Source organism: Notamacropus eugenii, chromosome 1 (assembly GCF_028372415.1).
Source record: "Notamacropus eugenii isolate mMacEug1 chromosome 1, mMacEug1.pri_v2, whole genome shotgun sequence".
In the NCBI taxonomy this organism is placed as follows: Eukaryota; Metazoa; Chordata; class Mammalia; order Diprotodontia; family Macropodidae; genus Notamacropus; species Notamacropus eugenii.
Genome location: NC_092872.1, coordinates 751,014,840 through 751,041,952, shown reverse-complemented (window position 1 = coordinate 751,041,952; position 27,113 = coordinate 751,014,840). Strand labels below are relative to the sequence as shown.

At 50.3% G+C, this 27,113-nt stretch overlaps 1 protein-coding gene across 2 annotated transcripts in view; it reads right to left on the bottom strand.

Annotated features, from left to right (window-relative positions):
* LPIN1 (lipin 1) overlaps positions 1-27,113 on the bottom strand; it is an 86,513-nt gene that overhangs the window by 23,332 nt on the left and 36,068 nt on the right. For both annotated transcript variants that reach the window (XM_072641693.1, XM_072641771.1), the window contains exons 2-13: positions 25,670-25,870; positions 23,627-23,722; positions 21,411-21,718; positions 18,202-18,330; positions 15,135-15,242; positions 12,805-12,934; positions 10,501-10,903; positions 7,906-7,999; positions 7,113-7,303; positions 5,601-5,694; positions 4,249-4,318; positions 1,219-1,308 (exon numbers count right to left, since the gene is read on the bottom strand). In XM_072641693.1, the coding sequence (XP_072497794.1) occupies positions 1,219-1,308; positions 4,249-4,318; positions 5,601-5,694; positions 7,113-7,303; positions 7,906-7,999; positions 10,501-10,903; positions 12,805-12,934; positions 15,135-15,242; positions 18,202-18,330; positions 21,411-21,718; positions 23,627-23,722; positions 25,670-25,870 (1,914 nt within the window). The remainder of the gene's footprint in view (positions 1-1,218; positions 1,309-4,248; positions 4,319-5,600; positions 5,695-7,112; positions 7,304-7,905; positions 8,000-10,500; positions 10,904-12,804; positions 12,935-15,134; positions 15,243-18,201; positions 18,331-21,410; positions 21,719-23,626; positions 23,723-25,669; positions 25,871-27,113) is intronic.

The window sequence follows — 27,113 nt, the reverse complement described above, 5'->3', positions numbered from 1 at the left end:
TAATCTGCCTCCCCACAACCTTTCTGGACATACTTCCCCCCCATCATGCTCTCACCCTGGGCTTTGGAAGGGGCTGCCCTACAGGCAGAGAACCCCCCTCCTCAAATCCACTACTTAGCTTTTGGGGGACTCAGCTCTAGTGTTCCCTCCCTAAGCCAACCTTTCCAGATCCCCCTCCTTTTAGGGCTTTCTGCTCCCTGAAACTTTTATTTAGTGACATATGTATACATGCTGGATTCCCCACCAATAGAAGGTAAAATGTACAGGGTTGAAGTAGTACTGGATTCCCAGAGAGCAGTACAGTGCTTAATAAATGTTGTCAAGTGAGTGGAAGGGATAGGTAGTGAGCTCCTTGTCTCTAGAGGTCTTCAAGCAGAGACTTGATGACTTAAGTGGGGCTAGACCAGCGGATCTCCCTAAAGTGGCTTTCCCTGCCTAACTCCCAGGAAGGACAGAAACACAATCTGCAAACCGTGGTTCATAAAGAAATGGAAATTATTCAGTTAGTCAATCAATAAACATTTATTAAGCACTTACTATGTGCCAGGAAGATACAAAAAGAGGGAAAAGAGAGTCTCTGGCCTCAAGGGACTCCCAGTCTAATGGGAGAGAAGTTACTGTTCTTGTCTCTTCCACAGACCCTTCACAGGCTGGCTCTGGAGACTCCAAGGCTATGCCAAAGCCCTGGAGAAAGATTCTCCCATCCTTATGGGAGTGGAGAGAGACGGACAGACAAAGACAGAGTGATAGTGCCCTTAGCATGGTGCCTGGCGCACAGGAGGAGCTTCATAAATGCTTATTAACAGAAAGAGACATAGAAGTGGGCAAGTCCATCAGGAGGGATCAGAAATGACCAAATGACCACATAGAGTGAGAATTCATTAAATAGGCACTGTTGGCATGGAAGGAGGTCTCTTGTAGAATGCCACAGAGATCTATCTTTTTCCCTGTGCTGGTAAGCATTTTTCACCAGTGTCTTGGATAAAGGACCCTGCTCCAAATCCTACTTCAGACACCTATAACCCTAGAAAAGTGACATCTCTCTGGGCCTCAGTTTCCCAAATCTGTAAAATAAGGGATTAGACTTGAAGACATAAGGTCCCATCTAAGGAGGGTTATTTCTGATCAAACCCACTCTGCCGAAGACAACAGCCTGGAGGTGGAGGTCCAAAATCCCCTCGCCTGGGAGCCATCTGCAGATTTTCCAGGCTTGCTTACCTCTTTGACCGTGTTCCGTCCCCTCCACGAAAACCACCATCGTCCTCCCTTCCGGGGCATCTTGTCCCTCACGATGGACTCCACCGTGGCCTGTTGCAAATGGATGGAACATAAATAACAGAACCGAAAGGGAAGGACAGAGCATTCCATGCAAACGGAAAAACCACATGGGAGACGTGATGGAAACCAAAGGAAGCAGACGTACAGGCTGGGGGCTGTAGACCTTAGAAAAGCAAAGCTTAATGGTGTCCAGGATTATATGAAGGTAGCTTAAGCATGAATACTTAAGGAAATGGTAAAGGAAGGAACCAAAATGAGAGAAAAAAGGGGAAAAAGACCAATAAAGAAAATATTAGAAACCACGAGCAATTAGTAAGCGAGGCAGCTTATAAATGAATGGTTAGATGTTTCCAGGCTAAACCACCTGCTTGCAACAACTGGGTAGGTGAGCCACTAAAAGCTTCATTAGCCCAATGTATAGAGCCCATGAAGGGAAGCCAGGTCAGTGCCCAAAGCTTCACACTAATGAGTGTGAGAGCAGAGCAGGGCCCAGAATCCCGGCTTGGGTCCCACAACGGAGGAGGCTCTTGTGATGGCAAACGTTCTCTCCAAAAGACTCTGGACCAAATGAGGTCCAGAGAAATCCGGCAGGAGGCACGGGAGGGAAATTGTTTCAGATGACATTAAGATGCATGGATAATATCTGTTCCTTTTTTAACAAAATTGCACATTCGGATTATCAACCTGAAACAGGGAAAAATTCTGCTTTAAGGTTATACATTCTACTCAACTCAGGTTAATCAAGCTAGAAGGATTCAGGGAGGTCTTGTTATGCCTGGTGTTACGGTCCTGGAGAAAGACAAAAAGAAAACCCAGGCCTGCCCTGAAGGAGCTTACAATCCAGCAGACAGGCGTCAGACGTCAATGAAGAACCACAAATGACTAGAAGCCATGCAGGAGTAACACAGCATGGCCAAAAGAGAAACAGGAGAAACGGAGGAAGAGGACAGAAGCTGAGGGGAACAGGGAGGAGGCAGCATCTGACTCAGCCAGGAAGAGAGAGAATGATCCCAATAGGCAAGCAAGAGAGGGAGGGCATGTCAGGCATGAGAGACAGACTGAGTGAATGTGAGGAGGTGGGAAGGGAGAATGGCAAAGGGTCCCAAAGCATTAAGAATGCCTGAAAGCTACATGAGTCAAGGCTGAAAAGGTAATTTGGAATCAAACTGTAAAGAGCTTTGAATGCCAAGCTAGGGAGTGAGCATTTTATCCAAGCAATAGAAAGTCAATGTGTGTGTGTTAGTCCTTCGTTGCCGAACAAGACCACGCCATCAGAGAAATGATGACACAACTGGCACTTGACTTTGTTTTGAGTGAGGGAGGGCTGTGCAGGTCACCAGCCTCACTTCTCCTCCAGAGCCATCTGAATCCAGTAACCAGATATTCATCAGGATGACTGGAGATGACCCAGGATGAGGCAAATGGGGTTAAATGATTTGCCCAAGGTCACAGCTAGTGAGTGTCAAGTGTCTGAGATGAGATTTGAACTCAGGTTCTCCTGACTCCTGCACTGCTGCTCTATCCACTGCACCTCCTACCTGCCCCCCAGAAAATCAATGAATCGAAAGGAAATCTTCTGTTTATCTTGATGGGAATGAATGTTTAATATGTGATTAACTCTTCATCCATGGCTTCCTAATTCCTCACAACCGAATGTTTTATGTAAACACCTGAAGGACACTCTCTCTACCCCGTAAGTGTTCTTGAGTTCTCTGGGGGATTGCAGAGACCAATGAAGGGGAGAAATGTTAGTCATCTTCACAGGCAGGTGAGGAGGGAGAGACAGAGAGACAGAGACAGACAGAGACATAGACAGAGAGATAGAGACAAGGGACAGACAGACAGAGAGAAACAGAGAGATGGAGAGAGACACAGACAGAGACAGACAGACAGAGAGTGACCAAGCAAGGCTTTCTGGCCTTCCATGGGAACTCTGACCCCCTCCCTACACTGCTCCCAGCTCCCTCCTCCAGCTGTGTGCTACATATGCTCACACCTGTACACACTTTCTCCATCATGGAGCACAAACACCTTGAGGGCTGGGACAGTTTTCATTCCTGCCTTTGTGTCCCCAAAGCCCAGCACACTGTCTGGTACACAGTAAGCATATACTGAATGCTTGCTGGATTAAAGGGAAGGCCCAGATCACCTGCTCTGCCTTGCAGTAAGCCCTCCCGGCCTCCTTGGCTATTTGCATCCTCTCCCTCCTCGCGTCATAGTGTGTTTATTTACCCAGTCTATCAACTGAGCTGTGTTTATTAAGGACCTACTGTGTGCCCGCCACAGTGCTAAGCTCTTGGAATATAAAGGGGGAAGCAGTGCCCTGCACTCTGATGGGGAAAACTATAAACACATCTACACAGATGTGTAAACACAAAGCCATCTGGAAGAGAGAGGCCCAGCAGCTGGGCATGGAGGGCGGGCACCAAGGGCTTCCTGCCAGAGGCCGTGCTCAGGAATTTTTCTGATGGAAGAGAGGTGTTCCCTAGGGGAAGGGGGAAGAGAGAGGGCATTCCAGGCAGGAGGGACAGCCAGGCAAAGGCATGAGGACAGGAGATTGAGTGTCCCACATGGGAAGAGTGACAAGGCAAAGGGTGGGACAGAAAGCAATGCCCACCAAGGCCATAGAGAGAAGTCAGGGCCAGGGGCTCACCAAGAGCTTTGGAGGCCCTGAGGAGGCGTTGCTCTGAATCATTTAAGTGTGGTAACCCCCGCACTCCCCACAACGTAAACAGGGCAGGGACGACTCTGCCTCCAGTCCTGCTGGGCTCCCCTGTGGCTCAGAAGCCACCGAATAATGGGGTGAAAAGAGGGAAGTGGGGGATCCCCACAAATGCCCAGGCAGTCCTCCTGCACCCATGGGGCAGCAGACAGGAAAGGCTGGAGGCAAGCAGCCCTGGACCCCCTCAGCCCAGTCCAAGGGCTGCCACACTCCACCCCCAGCCCAGCTTGTTTCAGGTTAAAGCTCACCTTTGGCAGAGGTTTCTGAAAGGCCTGCATGGCCAGGAGGAGGGGGGCTGCTGTGGTCCAGTTGTAGTATCTGAGACAGAGAAAACAGGTGATGGTGAGAGCCCAGCACCACCCCTACCCCACCCCCACCCCCGCCAGGGCCTCCATGCTAGGGCCTCCCCTTTGAGGATGCCCCTCATTTACCTTGGAGAGGGGAAGGAGAGGGAAAGGGAGGGGATCTGTGTAGACTACTTGTCTCTTCTACTCTCAGTACTGGTTAATATTGTGCCTGGTACATAGTAGGTGCTTAATAAATGCTTCCTTCCTAGCATACAGTGGGTGTTGTTTAACTGATGGACTGCAGCACTGAGGTGGCCAGACCCTGGCTAGGACCCATTCAGGACATTTACACAGGCCAGCATTTAACACAGCCCTGTAGGGCTGCTCCAGCCCTGTCCATGTGACCTTGGACATGACCGTAGCCTTCCTCTCCTGCTCACCCCAGGCCACTTAAAGGTCAGAAGGAGAAGGTGTCCAATGACACTCTGAACAAGGCACAGAAGCACCAAAAATGTAAACTGAGGTTTCCTTCCCAATGGCAGCTGCTGTGCCAGAGAGGAAGGAGCTTGCCCAGCGTCAAACCCCAGGCACCCTTCTCAGCCCACGCTCAGTCCTCAGCCCTTGTCAGATCTCACCGGTGCACTGTCTCTAGACCCAGTACTCAGTCCAGGCTAAGGAAGTGCAGTCCCAGTCAGTGCGGGCCAACTGCCCCTCAGGCACTCCACAGTAGGGCACTCACTGCTCTTCTGTATTTGAGGCCATCATGCGGCAGGCAGAGAGCACCTACTGTGTGCCATTCTCAGGGCAGGCACTCCTCGCCCTCAAGGACCTCAGAGTCCAACACTCCCTTACCGTGTGACCCTAGGAAGATCACCCTGAGGCTAAGAGGTGCCACCCAGGCCAGACCTCCTGAGCCGTGGTCATCCTCCAAGAGGGGGGACCCAAACTCAGCCACTTTGGGACAGCTGAGAAGCCTCCTGACACCCCTCAGAGCCTCTGGCATCTCCCTAGGCCACAGAAAGCCTGCAATCTGCACCAGCAGAAGGCAGGCCCACCCTGGCAGTCCTGCCCAGCAGAGGAAATGGGTTATTTGCACAAAACCAAGCCATGGGGAGGGAGCACAGAGGCCTCTGCCCCCTCTACCACTGGGTCTCAGGGAGCCGCCTGGAACAACTGCCCACCAGAGGCCAGATTGGAGCCCGGGACTTCATGGCTCTAAGGCCGGCTCCTGACTGGCAGGACTGTGAGCACAGTGGTGCTTCTGTAAGCCCCCAGTAGGCTGGGGCTGGGGCTGGGGCAGGGCTGGGACTCACTTGCTGCCTATCTTCACCACCAAGTTGGGGTCATCGATGATGGCTGGGTTATCCACAAACTGCTGATAGGACACTTCTTGTTCCAAAAACTCATCTGCAGGTGGCACCGCAACCAGGATGGAGAAGAAGGAAAAGGCACGTTATTCACTCAGTTACCCCATCTATGTGATGACCATCCCCCTTGCTACACTATGTGAGGCTACAGAAAAAAGGCCCAGGTTTGAATCCTGGATCCTCCCTGGCTCCATGGGCAGGGGCAGCTGGGGACCTCAGACAGTGACTGGCCACGTGACCTGGGGCTGGTCAGTTCACCTCCATTTGCCTCAGTTTCCTCCTCTGTAAAATGGAGATAATCACCCCTCCAGGGTGGCCACAAGGATTAAACGAGATCCCAAGCAGAAAGCTCTTTGCCCAGAGCCTGCCACAGTGAGGCCATAAGACACCAGCTGTTACTACTGTCTGGGAAATTGGGATGAATGACCAGAAGCAGCTTGCCTCCCCCAAGGTGTCTGGGAAAGAAGAAAGTCCTTGGACAATCTTCAAACACCACGGGGAGGGGATGGGGACGCCCCTCAGTCCTTAGGCCTCGGGTAGGGTCAGCAACCCAACCACCCCCTCCTCTTAGAGATGAGCCCCCAAGGCAGCATCAGAACCCAGCTCCTCAGGGTCCAGCACATGGCTACTTCCAAGAAATAGTTCAGTCCAAATTCCTCACTTTACAGAGGCAGAGAAACTCAGGCACAGAGATGTGGACTGACTTGGTCGGTCACACTGTGAGGAAGTAGCAGCACCAGCTAGGATGCGAACTCAGTACAGAACCAGTGCCAGCACCAGCCTCTCCAGTAATGGATGCACTAGGAGATGGCCAAGATCCTCCCAGGTTGGGCTCAAACCCAATGTCGCTGTGTCCACACAAGCACAGGGCTGGTCTCAACCTCCCTCTCTCTCTCTTTTTGTTTTCAGTCAGTCTGTCTCTCTGTCTCAGTCTGTCTCTCTGTCTGGCACATACACACATACACTTGCACATTCTGTCACACACACACACACACACACACATACATACGCACACACACATACACCTGGCAGGGACCTCAACGTGTACATCCTATCTGAGAAATGACCCACCCACAGCACCCTGAGAAGGGGTCTGAAGACCCCCGGGGAGAGAGGACCACCACCTCTGAGGTAGGCCCTCCCAATTGTGGAGAGGGGGCTCCTTCTAACCAGAAGCCCCAATTAGCTGCCTTCCCCTTGGGGCCCCTGCTCCCCATCCAGACATGGTCAGCCCCTCCTCCACATCACACCTTGGTGGGCCACACCAGGGGCTGGCCTCTCCCCCACCCACCCCCTGTAGTCACTCATTCACACTAGCCCCAGGTGCCAGCCAGTCAGCGGGTCCTGCCAGCAGCAGCAGCAGCAGCAGCAGCAGCAGCAGCAGCAGCTCCAGCCAGCAGCCACAAGAGGGAGCCCTTGACTCAAGAACTGTCCAGAGCCAGGTCCACATGAGCTCACCTGTAGTGACCTCCCTGCTGTCGCTGAGCCCCCCACAGAGCGAGATGGCTATGGAGGGCAGTTCTCGGGGGCCGTCCGAGGTGCTCTCCACGCCGCTGTCCACACCCGAGCTGCCCACTGACTGAGGGGACTGGCTGGCCGAGCGAGGTGCACCTTCACTGCAGCCTTTGGCCATCCCACCACCGTCGCCACTAAAGGGGACAGGAAGGGCAGAGAGAGGTGTGAGTATTGCCCGGTAACTGCAGAGCCAAGGACTCCCAACAGCAGCAGGCATCACCACTCCAGAGGGGAGACGCCCCTAGGCCCCCAGCCTCCAGACTCTGGAGCCACTGGCCCCAAACACATCCTGCATCTCAGACAGCCTCCATCTCCCCATTTGTAATATGGAGAGTGATGATCCAAACAGATCTGGGATCTAGAATTACTTCCCAGGGATCTGGGCTCAAATCCTGACTTGGCCATTTAAAAGTAGCACATACTTTGGCTCTGGGCATGCTCCTTTATCTCTCCAGCCTCACCATCCTCAATTTGAAGATGAGGGGCTTGGACTTAGCCTTGAGGTCCTTCCAGACCCAGGGCAATGGTGCCTCTTCTTATTTTAAGTTCAGCACTGGCCTATAGAGGTGGTGGGTGGGAGAGATTCAAGGAGCAGGGTGTCTATAGGGCAAGAGGATTCTCTCGTCACAAAGAAATTTGCCAGCCCCACACCCCATCCTCAGCCCCCGCCCCAGACAGAGACCTGGGAGCTGACCAGCCTGGGACAGAATTCCTGGGAGGTCCCCACAGGCCTTACTTTTTGGGGAAATAAAGGGCGGCCACCTCGGGGTCCATGTCGGGCAGGTCATCCAGGTAGACGCCGTCTGCTCCAAGGTGCCTGCTCCTCTTGTCTGAAGACACAACACAAACGCCACATCAGGGCAGCTCCCCCTCCAAGGTCAAAGGCTTATGGCTTTCTTAATGCTCCCCACAGCCCTGATCTCCTGCCACAGGGGTCTCTCTGGCCATCCCATACCCAGGATGCCTGCCCTCCCGCCCTCTCCTGCTGACCTCCCCCAGCACATCCTACAGATGTCGGAATGATTTCTCCCCCATGTTTCTGCCTTTCTTTGCAGATTCAGCACTTAGCTGAGGCACACAGAAGGAGGCACAAACAGGTGCTCACAGTATGCCTGTTGACTAAGACATATGGAATCTGAGAACCACAGAACATTTGAGTCAGAAGGGACCTTGGAGAGCACCGAGTGTCAATCCTGGGAGAAAACAATGACCTTAAGACACAGAACATTAGATAGGGACAGAAGTTCTGACCCCAACATCCCGCCACCTCTTTCAGGTCACTGGTGCAGCATAACTAAGACCTGCTCTAGAGTCAAAGGCCCTGGGTTCAAATCCCTCCCCTGATGCTACAACCTGTGGGGTGCTGGACAATGTCATAGGCCCATGGTTTTAAAGCTGGAAGGACCAAGAGGTCAAGTCCCACACCCTTCATTTTACAGCTGAGGAACTGAGGCTCAGTGATATGCCCAAGGTCACACAGGAGGACTCTAAGAAAGAATTCGAACCCAGGTCCTCCTGAGTCCAAAAGCAATGCTCTATCCTCTGGACCAGGGGTTAACGAACTGCAGACCAAGAGGTCAAATCCAGCTGCAGCCCACTTTTGCAGGGTGACCTAACAATAGTTGTTATATTTTTAGATATAATAGAAATTCATTTAGCAACAAACACCATCCTTAACTTGTGGTTCTAGACCATGGTAACTCAGTGTTACACTGGCTTTCCAAGTTCCTCAGTTTCTTTCTCTGTAAGATGGTAGGGATAGGGGGGTTCAGCTTCTGAGGTCCCTGAGTCTCTGATCCCAATGCACCCTCTCTGGGCCTTGGTTTCTCATCTGTAAAAGGAGACGTTCAGTCAGCCAGCTCTCTGAGGTTCAGCTGGTGCATCCCAGGCTCCGGCAGGTCCCAGGCTCCGGCAGGTCCTGGCCCCACTGAGGAGCCATGGATCTGGTGCTGGACTCCAAGGCGAGTGTGGAGATCTGGGGAGCCAGCTGATGGGCCCTCCTGAGGGATGGGCACTGCTCTGCACCTGAGGAAGAGTGCTCCTCCCTCATGCGCTTTCAGGGACAAGGTGGGGGTCTGGACTAGGGCCAACCTCTGAGCAGGCCAGGACAGCTTGGGGTTCTGCCTTTGCACAGTGCTGCCTCATATGGGAGAAGCTCATAGGATCAAAGACTCACAGATTTAGAGGCAGAAGGGATGTCTAAGCTGATCTCAGTCACCTCCTCAGGCAGCCTAGGGTCATGGCGGCCAGAAAGTCCCGAGTTCCAACCCTGCCTCACTAGTGGTGTGACCCTGGACAAGTCAACTGACTTCTCTCATTTTCCTCATCTGCAAAATGGGCATAACCACTCCCAGAGTTGTCTCAGCGGTCAAAGGCGTTAGCATATGTAAAGCTCTTTGTAAACCTTACAGCACTAGCCAGTATTTCTGACCACAGTGACCACACACAGGGATTTAATTGGAGACAGTTGGGACAAGACTGGCCCCAATAAGATGATGGTTCTGGAGTCAGAGGACTCAAGTTCAAATCTCATCTCCATGAGTAAAGACATGAGTGACTGGGCAAGTCATGTCCCCTCCCTGGCCTCAGTTTCCTCAGCTGTGTGATGAGGAGCTTGCATTCTTGCCAAGATCTACCCATGCTTTCAATATCCTTGCCCTCATCACCCCTGGGGTTCAAGGACTGAGCCTCTGGCCCTAGGCCCAGGACTTTCCCCTCCCAGGAAGCAGGTGCTTAGGGACCACAGAGTGCACACTGGCAGAGGTCCTGCTCAGGCTTGGATCCAGAAACATCCCCAAAGGACAAAGGGACAAAACCCTCCTTTGCTGCCAGACAGCCCCCAGCCTCCCATTTCTCTTGAGAAATCGATCCGCCCCACTGGACAGTGCAGAAACGGATTGGTCGTCCAGTGACCCGGCCTCTCGCTGGCTCCGGTCAGCCGCTCAGGCCCATCTCCACCCAGCCTAGTTCAGGCAAGTTCTCCAGGAAGCGTTCCTTCACCCTCGCTCATTCAGCCCCCTCCCTGGGCTCCTGTCCTGCCCTTGGAATTTAGCTGTTCAACTCCCTACTAGCCCCTAGAGGGCAGGCACTGACTGGTTCCATCACAGTGTCTCTAGAACCTAGCAGTGTGAACAGCAAGGAGAGCAAGGAGGCATGCCACCACTAGGGGAGCCACTCACTCACTGCACCTTATCCAAGCATGGCCCAGGACCCATCCAAGATGCTCCACCGTTCACCTGGTTTGGAGGGAGTGGGAGTCCTCCAACCCCACCAATGGTCCACCCAATGCCTCAGTCTCCCCTGGAGGTGGTAGGAAGGACCAAGGCCTCACCTCTTTTCCTGGATGGAGAATCCATCTTACTCCCCTGGAGGTTGGAGTTGGGGTGGGGTTGCTTGGACTCCTCTGTGTTGGGCACAGGTGGGGCCACTGCAGCTGTGGTTGTGGCAGCTGGGGCTGTTGCGGCAGCTGTGGCTGTTGCGGCAGCCGTGGCTGTCGTGGCAGTGACCACAGCGGCCGTGGCACCCAGCACCTCTGGGTTGTGCTCCCCCATGAAAGACCCCTCAGGCAGAGCCTTGCCCTCCTCTGGTGGGATCAGGATCTCACTGTGGCCCCCAGAAGGAGAGGGAGAGAGGTCACTACAAGTCTCTGAAGATTCGCTCTGAATCACCCGGAAATGCATCTTTTCCGAAAAGCTTCTGTTGGCCGAGTCCTTCACCTTATGTGGAGACGTGGTCTAGATGAACCAGGACAGGGTAAAGTACAGAGGTGTGCAGGAGGAAGAAAATGGGCAAAGGTCACACAGGGCTGCCAATGGGGACCCAGTCACCCAGAATCAAGAGGCCTTGGGTTCAAATCCCACCTCCCATACTGCCTCGCTTGCGGCCCTAGTCTAGGACCAGCTCACTTTGCCTCAGTTTCTCCATCTCTAAAACGATGGTCTAGACTTGATGTCTGAAGGCCCTCCCGGCCTCATTTTCCTCTTGGGTCCCTATTATCTATGGTCTTGTGCAGCTCATGGTCAGTGAGCAGCTGGTAGGCCACTAACTAGAGCTTTCCTCATGAGAACTCCTCAGAGCCTGTAAGACAAGGACTCTTAGCTCCAAGGTACAAATGGGGAAACTGAGGCTCTGACAGTAGAGGTGGCCTGGCCAGCATCACTCAGGGAGGAAGAGACAAAGCAAGGAGGCAAACTTGGGTCTTCTGGCCACATGGTGCCTCCTTCTTATGACTCCTGGAGAGCAGGGATTGGAATTTTTTTATTTTGTTTTGTTTTGTTTTGTGGGGGGGAATCTTTGTATCCTCAGCTTAGCACAGTCCTTGGCACATAGTAGGCGCTTAGTGAATGTTCATGGGCTGCTTCCTCATCCACGGCAGAAAGGGTCATTAGTCACTTTACACTGGAGGCAGGTGGCATGAGATATGTCCTCCACAATAACTCTGATGCAGCAAACTCACGTGGATCCAAGAACAGAGCCCAGCCGGGAAGGAGCTTCCTGGTTTGACTGTCTACGCTCATTCCCTAGATGTTAGCATCAACAGTGCCTGCGGCTGCTAAAAGACTGTGGGTGCTCACTCCATTTCTGGAACCCAGGGACAAAGCACTCTTGGCCCACCCTAGTTGTGACCCTGCTCTACTTTCCCCATAGGGGTTTCAAGAGTCACGATCTGGTGGGAGGTAAACACAAGGGCAGGGACTCCAGGTGGGGAAACTCCTCTAGCAGGGTAGATCAGCACTCTCGGCATCTTATAGTCTCAGAGAGGTACCCAGAGCACAGAGAGGGTGAACACCTTCTCCGGGGTCACACAGCCCATCCAGTCTCTCTGGCTTCAGGACCAGAATGCTCTCCTTTTCACCAGACAGCCTCTTATAACTTGGGAAAAGTTTAAAAAATAGCGCGGCTTCACAAACAGAGGACTGTCCTTGCCAGGAGAAGAGGAAACAAACATTTAGTAAGCGCCTACTGTATGTGCAGAGTGCTTTTTACGAGTATCTGCTCTGACTCTCACAATCACCCTGGGAGGCACGTGCTGTCATGATCCCCATTTTACAGATGAGGAAGCTGAGGCAGACAGAGGGTCCACGACTTGCCCAGGGTCACACAGCTAGTGAGTGTATGATGCTGGATTTGAACTCAGGTCTTCATGACTCCCGGCCCAGTGCTCTATCCACTGTACCACCTAGCCTCAAAGTCAGGAAAATGTGAGTACCAGACCTGCCTCAGACCCTCACTGTGGAGCCTGGATCAGTGGATTCATTTCTCATTGCTCCTAATTGCGACTTAGTTGCCAATCTGAATTAAGATTGCATGTCACCGACTCAGACTAAAGGGGAAAAGACTCCTAGGATTCTGGGCTGGAAGGGACCTTCAAGAGCATCTTCCAGGGTAATGCTGTGGGGCAGAGAGGACAGGGCCAGGAGACCTGTCTCTTAGCAGCTGGGGGACCCCAGGCAAAGCCTCAGTTTCCCCATCTGGAAACACTGAAGCAGTGACATCAGAGGCTTGGGAGGTCACGGCGCAGGGACAACACAGTCCCTCTGTTATTACTACTCTCTGAGTAGGTCACTACTCCCCAGCAGCCTCTGCTCACTCTGCTGAAAGCGAGGCCCAGAGGAGGGACACCGCCAGGACCCACCTTGGCCGCCTGGGGCAGCTCCCCCCACAGCCACAGCATCTCCGGGTTGTTCTTCTGCAGCCCCCTCTCCAGGGACTTGCTGACTAGCTCTGAATCACTCTTCGGTGTCGAAGGGCGAGAAACTGAAGGACTGGGGAGAAGAGGGGGAAATAAATGAAAACCAGGCAAAGCAAAGATACCAGGTCAGTTAATGCCTACACACTGGTCTGGCCCAGATCCTTCCTTCCACCACCCAGTAAATACACCCAGGCTACCACCTGCCTAGTCAGCATGGTGGCATTCAGAGCCATAAACAAGGTGGGCCAAGCAGGCCTTTGTCCCAGGGTGCCAAATTTAAGGGGGATGATTACTTTAGAAGACCCCCCCCCCCCAACAGCAGTAATCCAGCAGCACAGAAACGAGAGCTTAGTTTCAAATCAGTGAGAATACTTAATGTAGGATGGAACCAGAGGGTAGCATCCCACCCTGCTTTTGCCCAGAAGTCTCTCTGTCTGTCCCCTACAGACAAACAGCTCTCCCCTCCCACTGTACCTGAGGGTTCACCTCACGCTACCTGCCCTGAGAGTGTTCTGTGGTGCTGCACTGGTCTCAAACTACTAGTCCCAGCTCTGGCCCCATTCCTGTGGTCACTAGGGACATGTCTGGTCAAACGCAGACTCCACCCCATTCCCTACTCCCAACCCCGACTCTTTGATTGTGAGAAGGAAGACAGAAAGATGCCAAAGAGATACGAAGGAGGAAGCAGAAGGAAAGAAGAGCCCCCTTTGGGGGATGCCCCCAAACTCTCCACCCTCTGTCTGGGCTCACTCCAGGCTCCCCAGCAGAACCGAGCTAAGGAGGCCCCAGAATGCATGCACACCCTTAACTGAGCACTCCAAAAGTGTAATAAAATCAAATAAAAATTAGTCATTCTAACACAATTTGATTATTTTAATAAAACTGAATAAATTCTTTTGGAATTATGAAATTAATAACAATAACAGCTCATATCTATATAAACACTTTACGTTATTATCTCCTTTGATTCGCACAGCACTCTGGGAAGTAGCAGCTACTATTTCTCCCCACTTTACAGATGAGAAAACTGAGCCTCAGGGAGGCCAAGGGTCACACGGCTAGTAAGAGTCTAACTCACTTCCAGACTTGGGTCTAGCGCTCTCTCCTAGCTGCCTCTAAGTATTTAATCAACAATTGTTTGCTAAACAGACGGACTCACTGCCTGGTTCTGGGTCCTAATTCCTCTCACTCCATAGGACCTACAGCAAGAGACCAGCTAAGATGGTGTCTCCCCTCCATAAACTTTAAGACAATCAGTTTCCTCTGAGACGGTCAGAGATCTCAGAGGTAGAGGGGACTTCACAGATGCCGATTGGAAACATGGCTGACCAGCCTCGGCTGATGCACCACCAGTGACGTGGAACTCACTACCTCCCAAGGCAGCTCAGTGTACTGTGACTGCTCAGGAGGCTTCTGAACCTCAAGTCCAGTTCCACGGAGTGGGGAATGCCTGGTGTAAAAGTGAACCTTCCCTCACCCCTCTTCATTCTACCCCTGTATTTCCCCTGTAAACAGCCTGTTCACATGGCATGTGATCCCCTGCACTGGACTTGGGCAGACATTGCCTTTTGCCTCATTTTGTAGTCACAGAGCTTAGCATGTAGTAGGTGCGTAATAAATACCGACTGACTAGAAGAGCGAGCACCGGATTTGGTGAGGGAGGGCCTGGGCTGGAATCTGGCATCCTCCTGCACTCACTAGATCCGTGACTGTGGGAAAGTCGCTCGACATCTCTTGTTCTACTTGGTTCCAGAAGACAGAATGAGGAACAATGCCAGGGCAGAGTGGGAGGGGCGTAAAGGTGGGAGAGAGATCAAGGGAGCACATTCAATGTGGTGATAAGAGCTGTTAGGGTCCCAAAGTGCAATGAGCTTGGGCAGGGGAAAGGTTCACTCCATCTGGGCATCTGGAAGCCCAGGAGAGGGCACTATTTGTGGGGGATGGAGCAAGGAGATTCCTGCCGGCCCACTCCAAGACAGTGAGTCTGAGACCCTCCTAGCCTCAGTTTGCGCCTCTATAAAACAGAAATAATAATTCTCTCACTATCTTCCTCACAAAGTGGCCTTGAGGAAGGTGTTTTGAAAACCACAGACTAAGAAACACAAGTCAGTATCTATACACAAGGCTCTGCAGGCAAATCCCATCCTCTACAGCTGGCTTGAAGTATCTTTGCAGGTTAGTTTGAGCTAAAAAAAAAATGTTAGAGCAAATTTGCATGCTATTAATTTCTTATATTAAGTTAGGTCCCAAATGGGAGAAAACAAGGCCTTTACCTTTCCGAAGGATGGAAATGCGAAGACTGTGGAGGGCAAGAGCTAGAAAGGCCTCCTTCTGCCACAACTGTCAGATGAGGGGGGATCCTTTTGTAATCTACCGGCTTACTGGATCCCACCAGATACAGAGAAAGAAAGCAGAGTCAGGAGTCACGGAAATGAAGCGAGAACTTGAGTTCTTGTCATACAACTCTTGAGGCAGAGGAGAACCTCCCAAGAAAACCACGCTGCTGAGCCCCCGGGTGTGACGTCTGCAGCCACCAACGTGCAGGGACGTCTCTTATTTGTGAGATGTTCATTCTCTGGACCTTGGAACAGGGGCTCTTAACCCGAACCCATGAACTTTGTGTTTTAATTCTGATATTTTGCTCCTATGTATTTTATTTTATGAATTTAAAGACACTATTCCAAGGAGTCCATTGGCTTCGGCCGATGGCCAAAGCTCCAGGACTGAAAATAATTAAAAAGTTAGAACCCATTACTCTAGGGGCAGACCCATCGGACTCAAGGAATAGGTCTGTGATGTCAATAGTCATGGAAATGAAGGGAGACTCCTTAGTTTAGATCTGAGAGTTTTCTGGAACGGAATGTTTAGGATCACTCTCTCTGGGCATCTGACACCGAGGGAAGGGGTATGTGATGAAACCAACAGCAGAATGACACTGGAGTTTCACTTCCATTTATGACTCCTCTATAAAACTAGGAAACATCCTAACTTTCAGAAGAACCAATGTGCATTGATGATGCCATACCTGGCAGTACCAACGGACCTTTCTTTAAAGGTGATGCATGGCCTCAAGAATGGGAATGTTATCTTTTAGCCAAAGTAGACAACTCAAAGACTCTGGGGTTTTGTCACTGTGGGCACCAGACTGATACAGATCAGAGGACCGTGCCTCTAAAGAGTGGCTTCCTGAGAATTTGGGGGCTCTTAAAAGAATGTGCCACCAGTGACCAGCCCTCCAGTGACGGGCACTGAGCATGCACCTTCTCTGTTGCTGGGCTATACTCAAAGCCTCATGCTCGGTGATGACCCCAGGAATCAGGGCAGCCCCGCACCCTGGAGAGCATCTAGGGAGACCTCAGGGAGAGAGCTCCCACTCATACAGCCTTCGTTTCTAACTTTCCTTTGGTTCCTATCTAGTCCACAGAATCTGGTGCGTGCACTCTAGCTTTTTATGAAAAAGGAGCAAGACATATTGAGGAGGATGTTTAGTTTTCAAAATATCTTTTTCAAACTAGTTTTACAGCATGGTATAGTTGACAGAACAGTGGATTGGGAGTTTAAGAGGACATACGTTCAAATTCCCGATGTGACGCTGACTCCCTGGTGTCACTGGTCAATCATTTAGTCACATTGACTCGGTTTCCTCCTCTGTAAAATGAATCTAGGTCCTCCTTCTACCTCTAGATTCCCTGATGAAACATCCTAAGTATCCCAGGATATGGAAATCATTTCCATGAGAGGCATGCTCAGTGTATGGACAGCGGGTCTGTGAGCCAGCAAGGCCTGGACTCTGTTCCTGTCACTGACCCATCCCTGGCTGTGTGACCCCTGGACAGGAGCTTAACCTCTCAGCGTCCCAGGCAACTCTGAAATACCATAAGCCGTAGAATACTGAGCAGTCTTCACTGGTGGAAGGAGCTCCCAGCATGGATGAAGTGAAAGGTCTAGTCCCCAAAATGAAATAAACTCAGAACACTCCACAATGACCACTACCACTAACATTCACATAGCCCTTTAAGGTTTATAAAGCATTCACTGTATCCTCACAACCACCTAGGAAGGTAGGTGCTACTATCTCCATTTTACGAATGAGGAAACCAAGGCAAACAGAGGTTAAATGACCTGTCCAAGGTCACTAGATTCCAGGACAAGATTTGACCTCAGGAATTTCCTGACTTCAGGCCTAGGGTTCTGTTCACTTTTCCATTTCCCCATCCTAACACATACTCCTGCCTAGACTTGGGCAGAAGGGGGTCTCGGTACTATGTGCAAAAGCCAGGAGCTAGTCCATCAAAGATGAGTAGCCCCTCAGGATCACCAGCTTTGCTCACAGCCATCTGGCTAGACACCAAGCATGCCTCTCACCCTGATGGCCTGGCCGCAGCATGGGCTGAACAGGTCATCACTCTCAGACCAGCCAGGGCAGCCAGAGTCCACTGGAAGGGGTACTTCTGCCCATCCAGGTGAGGCCAAAAAGCTAAAGGCTGAACTTTTGCAAACAGAGAAAAGCAAAAAGCCATCCTGCCGGTCTAAAACAGAGAGGCAGAACAACATGACAGGACACCAGCTGGGGAGCCAGAGGCCCAGAGTTCAAATCCCAGCTTTGCTAACAAGCACCTCTGAACACTGGGGCAAGCCACTTCCTCTCCAGGTCTCAGTTTCCTTCTTTGTTAGAGAACAAGATGAGCCAGATGAGCTAGAGACTATTAGGAAACTGAGTCCCAAATGGCCTGTTCACTTGACATCTCCGAGTCCACTTCCTCCCTTGTAAGACAGGGCTGTGCAAGCACCTACATCACAGTTCCTGTGAACTAACATACCCACAAGAGGGTGAGGGGCAACTAGGTGGTACAGTGGACAGAGTACCTGCCCTGGAATCAGGAGGACCTAAATTCAAATCCTGCCTCAGATACTTGACACACTAGCTGCTTGATCTTGGGCAAGTCACTTAATCCCAACTGTCTAACAAATAATGAATGAATGAATGAATGACTATGGGCCTCAGGCTATGTATGGGAAACCAGAGGAGGTGGCCTCTGTTTAGCTCCACCTCCTTTCCTTTTTCCTTAAAGGCCCCGAGGTGCTCCTCTCATCTCCTCCCCATTCACTCCTCCCAGACTTTGTGGGGTCCTTAGGACCAGAAAGAAGCTGGCCACCTCAGCTCCTTCCAACAAACTGGAATGGGCTGATGGATGCCCAAAGGAATTGACTTTGGAAGATTCAAAATGGCAGAGACCTTGAGAAGAAAGGGTGGCCACCATCCCCCTGCACCTGCTGAGGCCCCAGGAGATTCGTGGGCTCCCTGGACAAGGTCAGGAGAGATTCCAGGCAACAGCTTACCTCTGGTTAGGTGACCACTCTTTATCTGAACTCGCGTAACATGCTGACGACGGCGGGAAAGTTGCGATAGGAGAAGGGTTTTTCTGAGGTACTTCATCTCTAAACGTAGGTACGTCATGAATAAGCGTTCTGAAAATTTCAAAAAAAAGATAGCGTCCACTCATGATAACGCCAAAAGATTATGTCTACTAGTGTAGCTGTTTTGTTCAGGGATTCCTTTTTCTCAACAAGCATTTCATGAGTGTGAGATTTCATCAGTGACAAAGGAGGGGACAGACGCACCATCCATTCTGGGCTGGAGAAGGTGATGGCCCGTCCAGTGAGGGCCAAGGGAGGGGCAGCCCCAAGGAGACCACAGATGAGTACAAGGCAGGGGGATGTGGCCTACACAGTCTAAGGGTCAGAGGGGACAGGTTCAGATCTGCACTCTGCTAACCTGGTGTGAGGAAAAAACTTCTTAAGGGTCAAAGTATCTGCAAATGGGCTGGTACAGCAGAAAGAGCCCAAGATCAGGAATCAGAATTGATCCTACTTTTGATGCCTACTACCTAAGTGACTTTGGGCACGTCCTGGCACTTGGTTTCCTCATCTGTAGCAAAAAGGGGGTTGGGCTGGATGGCCTCTAAGGTCCCTCCCAGCTCCAGAGCCAAGACCTTCTGAATGGGTTGATCCCTCCCCACAAAAGACCCAACGCCCATTTATCAGGAGTGCACTCCAGAGCATTCTTAGTCAGCTTGGAGCTGGGCCATGCTGAGCCCAGTTCCTTCCAGTCTGGGAAGTCTGTAACTGTGTGACTTTGAGAAAATCACTTAATATCTTCAAAGAGATTCTCAAGAGATTTTTAAATAAAGTTTCTCTCCCATGTGTTCCTTCTGGCCTCAGTTTCCCACTTTGCAAATGAAACAGTTAGACTACATGGCTCCCAAGGTTCCTCCTGGCTCTCAATCTGATGACCAATGGGAATTATGCTAAGTGAGAAGGTGTGGGTGGGCCACAGTCACCATCAGTGGAGGGAGAGCAGACCCCAAACCCTGGGCACCAGAGGGGGTCACCAGCTTTGCTGGGCATCCACCATCACCTTCTTCCTGAGATCATTGGACAAGCCAGTCCCAGGCACGAAGGAGGAGAGGGTCACATAGCACCAGAGAAGGCACACATGAGTGAAAACTGAAAGGGAGCCCCTTTTTGGGTGTATTTGAACAGCAATTAGAATGACCATCATTTCTGAAATGGCCATTTTTAAAAGCTCTCCATGCATGTCAACACCTGGGCATTTCTTCCTTGGCATGAGGATTCTCCATCCCACACAATGTTCCATCAAACCTTTCTTATCAATTTTCTGTTATGCAGGAACAGTTTTCTATGATAAGGGGCAACTGTGGTCATGGAAAAACATGAGATGTCAATAAAAATTTGTTTTTCCAAAAAAACGAGCTTGATCTCAAACTCTGTTACTCAACGCTGACAATGTGAGACTTCTACAGTGGTCACACCTTAGCAGTTTCCTAGACGGGTCTCACCTTGAATGACTTGTCCACTCCATGAGGAGAAAATCCAAAGAAGGGAAAGAATATTTATGAGATTAAGAAGGAGAAGGGGCCTGAGGATTCACAGCCTCCTCTTTACAGAGGAAGAAACCGAAACTCTGAAAAAAGCAACTGCTCTGGCATCCCTCCTGCCCACAGATTCTCCACGCTGCCTTCTGGGCTCAACGAGTACAAAATGAACAGAAAGTGCTTTGTGAGCCTGAGCGAGAGTGAAATAAGAATTACACAGACAGCCAGGAATCAGAATACTGCTGGGAATCAGAACACTCTCCCGGCCTCGGTTTCCTCATCTTTAAAATGGGGATAACAGATATCACAGATCACCCTCCCCCAGTGTCATGAGGGAACCATTTTGTAAATGTAAGGAGAGTGAAGATATGGAAGCACATGAACATTATTAAATGCCCTCTGTGAATGACATCCATGTGAACTCTGATAACAAAGAAGCGTGAAATAAATGGAGGCATCACGCGGGCTTGCTTATGGAAATGTTGCGGGGCAGGATGCAGATGCAGGACCTGATCATCACGACCAAAATCTACCAGAGGCTCATCCTTTAGGAGCCTAGTGATCGATGTACATTAGGCAGGGACACATTTGTAACCACCCAACATATCACTGCAGGTGGCAAATATTGAGCATCTACTGGATACCTGGAAGGACGCTGCCAAGTGGCCAGAATTTTACCTCTCAAGTTGGCTCTCATCAATTAACACGACAAATCTCCACACTCTAAACACAGACATCCCCAATGTCCTTGAGATGCCAACATTCAACAAAGAAAACCAGCCTATTATCCCAGACCCAAGCAGGCCTGCATTCACTCAGGCTAACATAGCAGGAGAAATCTGGTCTGAATCAGGCCCATCCAGGCTTGTTTGCTGCTGAAGCAGCTCAGCCTGCCGAAGATCGGGCTCATCCTCATTCAGCTACAAAAATCCACTACTCCGTTCACCTGGGAACCTGTCCTCACAACACAGTCATGAAAGCAGGACAGCAACCTGCTGTGTCCCAGGACTGTTTCTGTCTGAATTCCATCAAGGACGATTCAGCTGTTTTATGTAAACATGGTCTGGGACTAACCGAACAAACACAGATCCTGAAAGCCTCTTTGTCATTTGTCTCAGAAATAGAAATAGAAAAAAAAAAGCCATGACGTTGGCCACAAGGATTTCAGCAGTGTCCGTTGGGCTTGAGTACCAATTCTGACACTTAACTCACTGTGGGACCTCCCTGAGCCTGTTTCTTCATCAGCAAAATAATACTGGCAAAAGCCACTTTATAAGGTTGCTGTAAAGAAACCAAAGGCGTGACAGTGGATAAAATGCTGAATCTGGAGTCAGGAAGACCCAACCCAGACCTGACCCAGTCAGGAAAACCTAGTGTCTGGGACACTGACAGGCAGAACTGACCAGAATCACACAGCCCATTTGTGTCAGAGGCAGGGGATCAAACCAAGGCCAGCTAGAGATGGATGACTCCACACTGCCTCTCACAGAAAGTGCTTGCTGAATGAACCCCTAACATCACTTCCAGCTTGCAGATAAAGTACCCCCTTTTTGGTGATTTACTCTTGTCAGAGGAGAAGACAGAGCTCAGTGTTGTTCTTTTCCAGTTCTGCCAAGAACACGTTCAGTGACCCTCACTACGACTAGTATTTACCTAGCACTATCCAATGGCTCCAGGTCCTCATCGGAGCTCATCTCGATGGGAAACAGGTCTTCCTCTTCCGAAGTGTGGATGCTGTCGTCTCTCTTGAGGCTGTCCAGCTGACACTTCCTTCTCCTCTTTCTCCTCTTTTTCACCGACAAGCCTGCGGATAGCATCTCATTCACTGTCTGCGCCTGGACGGGGCTGCCGGCTTCCAGGCTTCTGCCCCGCTCCAGGGCATTGCGTTTAAGCTGGGTCTCCATGTGAATGGAGCCCTCTGACAGGATGGGGGATGTTGCTAGGTGCAAGGGAATCACCTCCTGCAGAAGAGGAAGGAGGACATAGAAACACCCTCTGTTAGGATCAGAGCCTGCAGGGGCCTCAGAGGCTGTCTAACCCAACTCCTTCTCTCTAACAATGGGAGTCACTTACCCTTGGTCACAAAGGTAACAAGTGCAGGGGAAGGAAGCGGGATTTGAACCCACTCAAGATTCTCACACTTTCTAATGTTGGAAAATGCTGACCTAGAAAGAGTATGGCCACAAAATTACATCAAAGACTACCATGGACTGAAAACCTGAGGGCCCAAAAAGTGTGTAGACAAGACACCTCACTTCATTTACTGGGTAGAGGCAGAGACAGAACCTGTGATTTTTTTTTTTTTAAACTTGGGTTGTTCAATGAGAAACAGCTAATTTAAAACTCAGTTTTCCCTTGAAATATTCAGAAAATATTAATAAAATTTAATAAATGTGAAATTTATCAATTGAAATACTCATAAAATTGAAAAGAAAATAGGTTCTCAATACTTGAATCACCTTAAGATTAAAGCATTTACAGAGTAAGAGCTAGAAGGAGGCCATCTATCCCCACCACTTCATTTTACAGATGAGAAAACTGAGGCCCAGCAAGGGAGATTTGAATCGCCCAAGGCCACAGCATGATAAAGTGAGCAAGGAGAAGATTTGAACTCAGGTCATCAAACTCCAAGCTAAGCCCCTTTCCGCCCCTCTCTGTACCCCTCTCTTTTAGCCCCCTTCTCCCAGCCCCTCACTTTGCAGATAAAGAGCCTGAGGCTGGAGCTTCACAGTGACTCAACCAAGGTAAGTAACTGCAGTTCCTCATGTAGAAATGAAAAAAACAGGAACGAGACCTCCACTCAGTCAGATGCGGCACAGCCCTGGGGGATGGCTGACCACTTGGGAGTCTGGGGGAGCTGGGGGCTTCTTAGCAAGGCTGCCTGAGAAACCTGACTCCAGAGGGCACCTGAATTAGCATCTCACTGCGCCAATCCAGGCTAGGTTCAAGCCAGGACGCCTGCTAAGGGTATTAAAATATTCACTCCCAAAAATGTGTTCAGGGAAAAAATAATATTTGGGTACGGCCAGAGGATTAATAAACTGTTAGTTTTTCAACTCAGCTGGAGCCGTGATAGATGGTTCTCCCAGGAAAGGCAGAGGCTACAGGGAGACCAGGGGCTGGCCTGCTTCACAGGGGAGGGCTGGGGAGTTGACCCAGACTGAGATTATGGGATCAATCCTAGCCTTAACGTTCACTCAGAAGAACCACAGACCTTCACAGAACGTCAGAATTTTACCCATTTTGCCCATTTTACAGGTCAGTCAAAAGCAGCATGCCCAGATCAAGAGCCCTGGGAAAGTCACTCTAAGTGTCCAAGGCAAGTCACTAAGGCTGGTGATTTCACCGATGGCCCTGATGTGCATCAGTAAAGGGAATTTCCACATCTGGGAGTTCTCCAAGCCAATGAAATTATGGGTCCAGTTCCCATCCGTACCCCAACTCCATGTCAGGCCCTGAGGTTACCCATAATTGAGGGAGAAGATCCCTGTCCTTATGGACAGGCCCAGGGAGGGGAAATGACTGGTACCAGGTCATGTGGACAATCATCAGATCTGCACCCAGGTCTCACACACTTTCCACTGAACAACATGTCCCCAGCAGGTGAGGAGGAAGATATCACTCTGCTTAGGATGTCACCTATCGAGTCATGACAGGGCTTCTATTGCTTTATTCAGTCAGAAAAAAATCCTACACACACACATGTATACATGTATATGTGTGTGATATGTGTGTGTGCACGCATATATACACACACATATCCACATGCATACACACACATAAATACATATCCACATATGGATACAGATATATCTAACTAGATGGATTTTACCACAGCCAGAGTGACCCCACACAGAGAAAGGGCTCACCTGATCGTTATCAGTCTCCTGAACAAAAAATGCTTCTCCGTTATCTCCCAGCTTCATGTGCAAGTCCACACACTCTCCATTGATTTCAATGTCCACCTGTAGGAAGCAGAGACTCCAATGATCTCAGGGCCTTTGGGTCAAGGATACCTGAGACACCTCAGACACTCACAAACTGGAGTTCCCTCCTAGGGTCCCTTCCAGCCCCCAAGGATCACCTCTGCACATATAAGGGAATCAGACGCGGCCCCAAATCACTCTCTCTCCTGTCAGGGAAGGCAGTCCCATTTGGGACTTTGTTGGCTCACATCCACTGGGGCCATCCTCAGGATGACAGACCCACGGCACCCAGGACTGGAGTTGTGGATCAGTAAGGAGGCCGTAGGACAGGAGCAAGGAATGGAGGTCACCTGAGAGATGGGTGAGGTCAATCTATGGAGGCTGAGGAAACTGAAAAATAGAGATCAGGCCCTACCAAAGATCCCCTCACTCTTCGGTGGCAGAGAAGAGACAAAAAGTTAGCAGGCAGGGTGGCATGCAGGGAGGAGCCAGAAGACTGGTGTTAGCCTGAGCTGGGGACCCCAGCCCTGCACACATGACACTCACGGAGGATGCATCCCACTTAGACTGTCAGTCAGTCATGGATAAGCTGGCATTTCTCTCTCATCCACAGAAAACAAATACTTAGGATTCTAAGTCTGCTGATGTGTTAAGAAGCGCCAATCTCTCCAAAGAATAGTGGGCAGCTTAATTTTTTTTTGTGACTGAGATGATGCAGGGAGTTTCCAGGAAGGAAATTCCCCTTCTCGTGCAACCCGGCCCCCGCTCTGGCCCAGACAGCTAGAGACACGTGGCAATCTGGAAATGCCATCTTGTCCAGCCCCTCCCCTTAAAGATGATGGGGAAACTGAGGTAGAGAGATTCAGAGGCTGGCCAACGTCACCCCGCAGTATCAGGCTGGAACCCAGGACTCCCTGACTCCAAGCAGCCCTCAATCCAACAGACCACTCTGCCAATAGCACCAGTGGTAAATAATTAACAAATCTGTACATATAAATCATAGTGATTAGAGTATGAGTAAATAATGTCGGTTATTAAAAATCATTGTCAATCAATAACAAATGGTAATTCATTCGTAATGGATTATTAATAATTCGTGCTGTTATTATACCATGACCACCAACATTTCTACATCCGTGCTTTAATGAATACTTTCCTGTAAGAGGAAAAGTACTTTCCTTGTGAGAAAGGGGGCAGGCATATTTTGATCATTATCACGAATTTACAAACTGAGAGGCTGAGGCACAAAGAAATGCCTTCCATGAAGATACACATCCTAAGACATGACAGACCTGGGATCTGAAATCAAAGCTTCTTTCCTCTGAGGGGAGATCTTCAAGGAGCCTCAGGGGAGGCCACAGAGTCTCCTCTCACTAGTAGCAGCAGATTATTAATTATTAATAATGATAGCTAGCATGTATACGGCAGGGCAAGGCTTGCAAAGCACTTTACATGTATTAACAGTAATGGGTATTAAGGATCAACCGTATCGGTAAGAGGAACACTGCTCATTGATATATTGATAATGGATATTATATATTAATAATGATTGCTAATCATAAGCATTATTTCTTATAGTTAATAATAAATACTGTTCATCAATAATTAGTAGCCACATCCATTACTCATGAATGATAATTAGTATTGTTAGTTAGTAACGAAGATTATAAATAACGAACATCAGTCATTAATATTAAAGCTGCTTACATTTGCATCATACGTACTTTCCTCACAATAACTCTACGAGGGAGGTAATATCTATCTTTATAATTCTCATTCTGCAGATTAGGAAACTGAGGCAGGAGGGAGTTAAATGCCTGCCAGGGAACCCCCTCTCCCCAGCTCCAAGGCCAGACCTTGGTCCCGAGGTGAGGAGGCCTTTCCTTATTAGCAGGAGTAGTTTGGAACACGAAGGATCACTCATAATGGACCCTGCTCATTAGCGCTGCCTGGGCATCGATGGGCTAAGGTGGGGGCCACACTTACCACCTTCTCCCGCGAGCGCAGCACCCCCATCTTCCCGAAGCGGACGTGGAAAGGTGAGCACTGAAGGTTCCCATTGGGCTGGCGCACCACGATGATGTCGATGCATCCGGACAGCGTGGCGGGGTTCAGACCCTTGTACAACTCCTTGACCGTAACAAAGACCTGACCTGCTAGCTGTCCCACGTAATTCATGGTTTGGGCCTGTGTAGGGAGGACAGAAAGAGACAGCCTGAGCGACGTCCAGCAGGCAGCTACTCCCTGAGGGCCAGACAACGGTCATCTTCCTCTTCCTTCTCCCCTTCCCCCCGCCCCCGGCCTGTCTCCTATGTTTGGGATCCTGACGACAAGCCCAGGTGCCACTACTGGTATGCCCATTTTACAGAAGGAAACCAAGGCTGAAAGAGGCTCCGTGGTCACACAGCCAGCAAGTATCTAAGGCTGGGTCTGATCTCCAGTCAGCTTGATTCCAAGTCCAGAACACTGTCCACTACGGCATCCTGCCTCCTGAACAGCAGACATACCGAAAAAGAGAGACAGGTGGACATTGACAGACAGACAAATGACAGTGAGATAAATACAGATATTAACACATTTAGTACATAATGATAGACAGACAGACAGACAGATGACTGATAGGGTTAGATAGGCAGAAAAACAAAGAGATACAGATGATAGATTAATAAAGATACAGAGATAAACAAAAAGGAAAAATATGGAAGGAAGGGAGGGAGGGAGGGAGGAAGGAAGGAAGGAAGGAAGGAAGGAAGGAAGGAAGGAAGGAAGGAAGGAAGGAAGGAAGGGAGGGAGGGAGGGAGGGAGGGAGGGAAGGGAGGGAGGAGTGACTGTCACACCGCAGACCCTGTACAAAGAATCAGAAACACAAAGCCTGGCTGCCTTGGTGGACCTTGCACTCCAGTGGAGGAGGACATCACATAAAGGGGAATTAGAAATGGGGGAGGGGGGGCCGGGAACGAGGGGGGGGTAAGGGAGAAGAGGGCAAAACAGCACGTGAGGAAGAGGAGCGACATGGAAGATAAACTGAGGCATCAATGAGGTGAAACCTGTCTGGGTACCTCCTGGAGCAGCCCCCAGCCTAAAGAAGGGGGCCTCAGGATGCAGGCATCTCCTGGGGAGAAGGTGTCTGGGTAGGTCTAAGGACAAGGGAGGTGAGAATTGAGGCCAGGCGTGGGGGCAGCGCCTCTGTGAGTTTTGCCACCTGCCCAGCACTCAGCCCAGCCTGGCCAGCCCAGCCCAGGCCAGAGTAAGCATCTATTATGTGACTGCCCTGAGACCGAATGTAGAGGCTTGCTGAACAAAGGGGTGGATGGATAAATGGATGGATGGATGACTGATCACAATGGTTAGCTAGCTCCTACCAAACAGGATGGTCCCTGACATTACAGAGACCATCCTATCTTTGCTCACGCTCTCCCCTCAATATGGA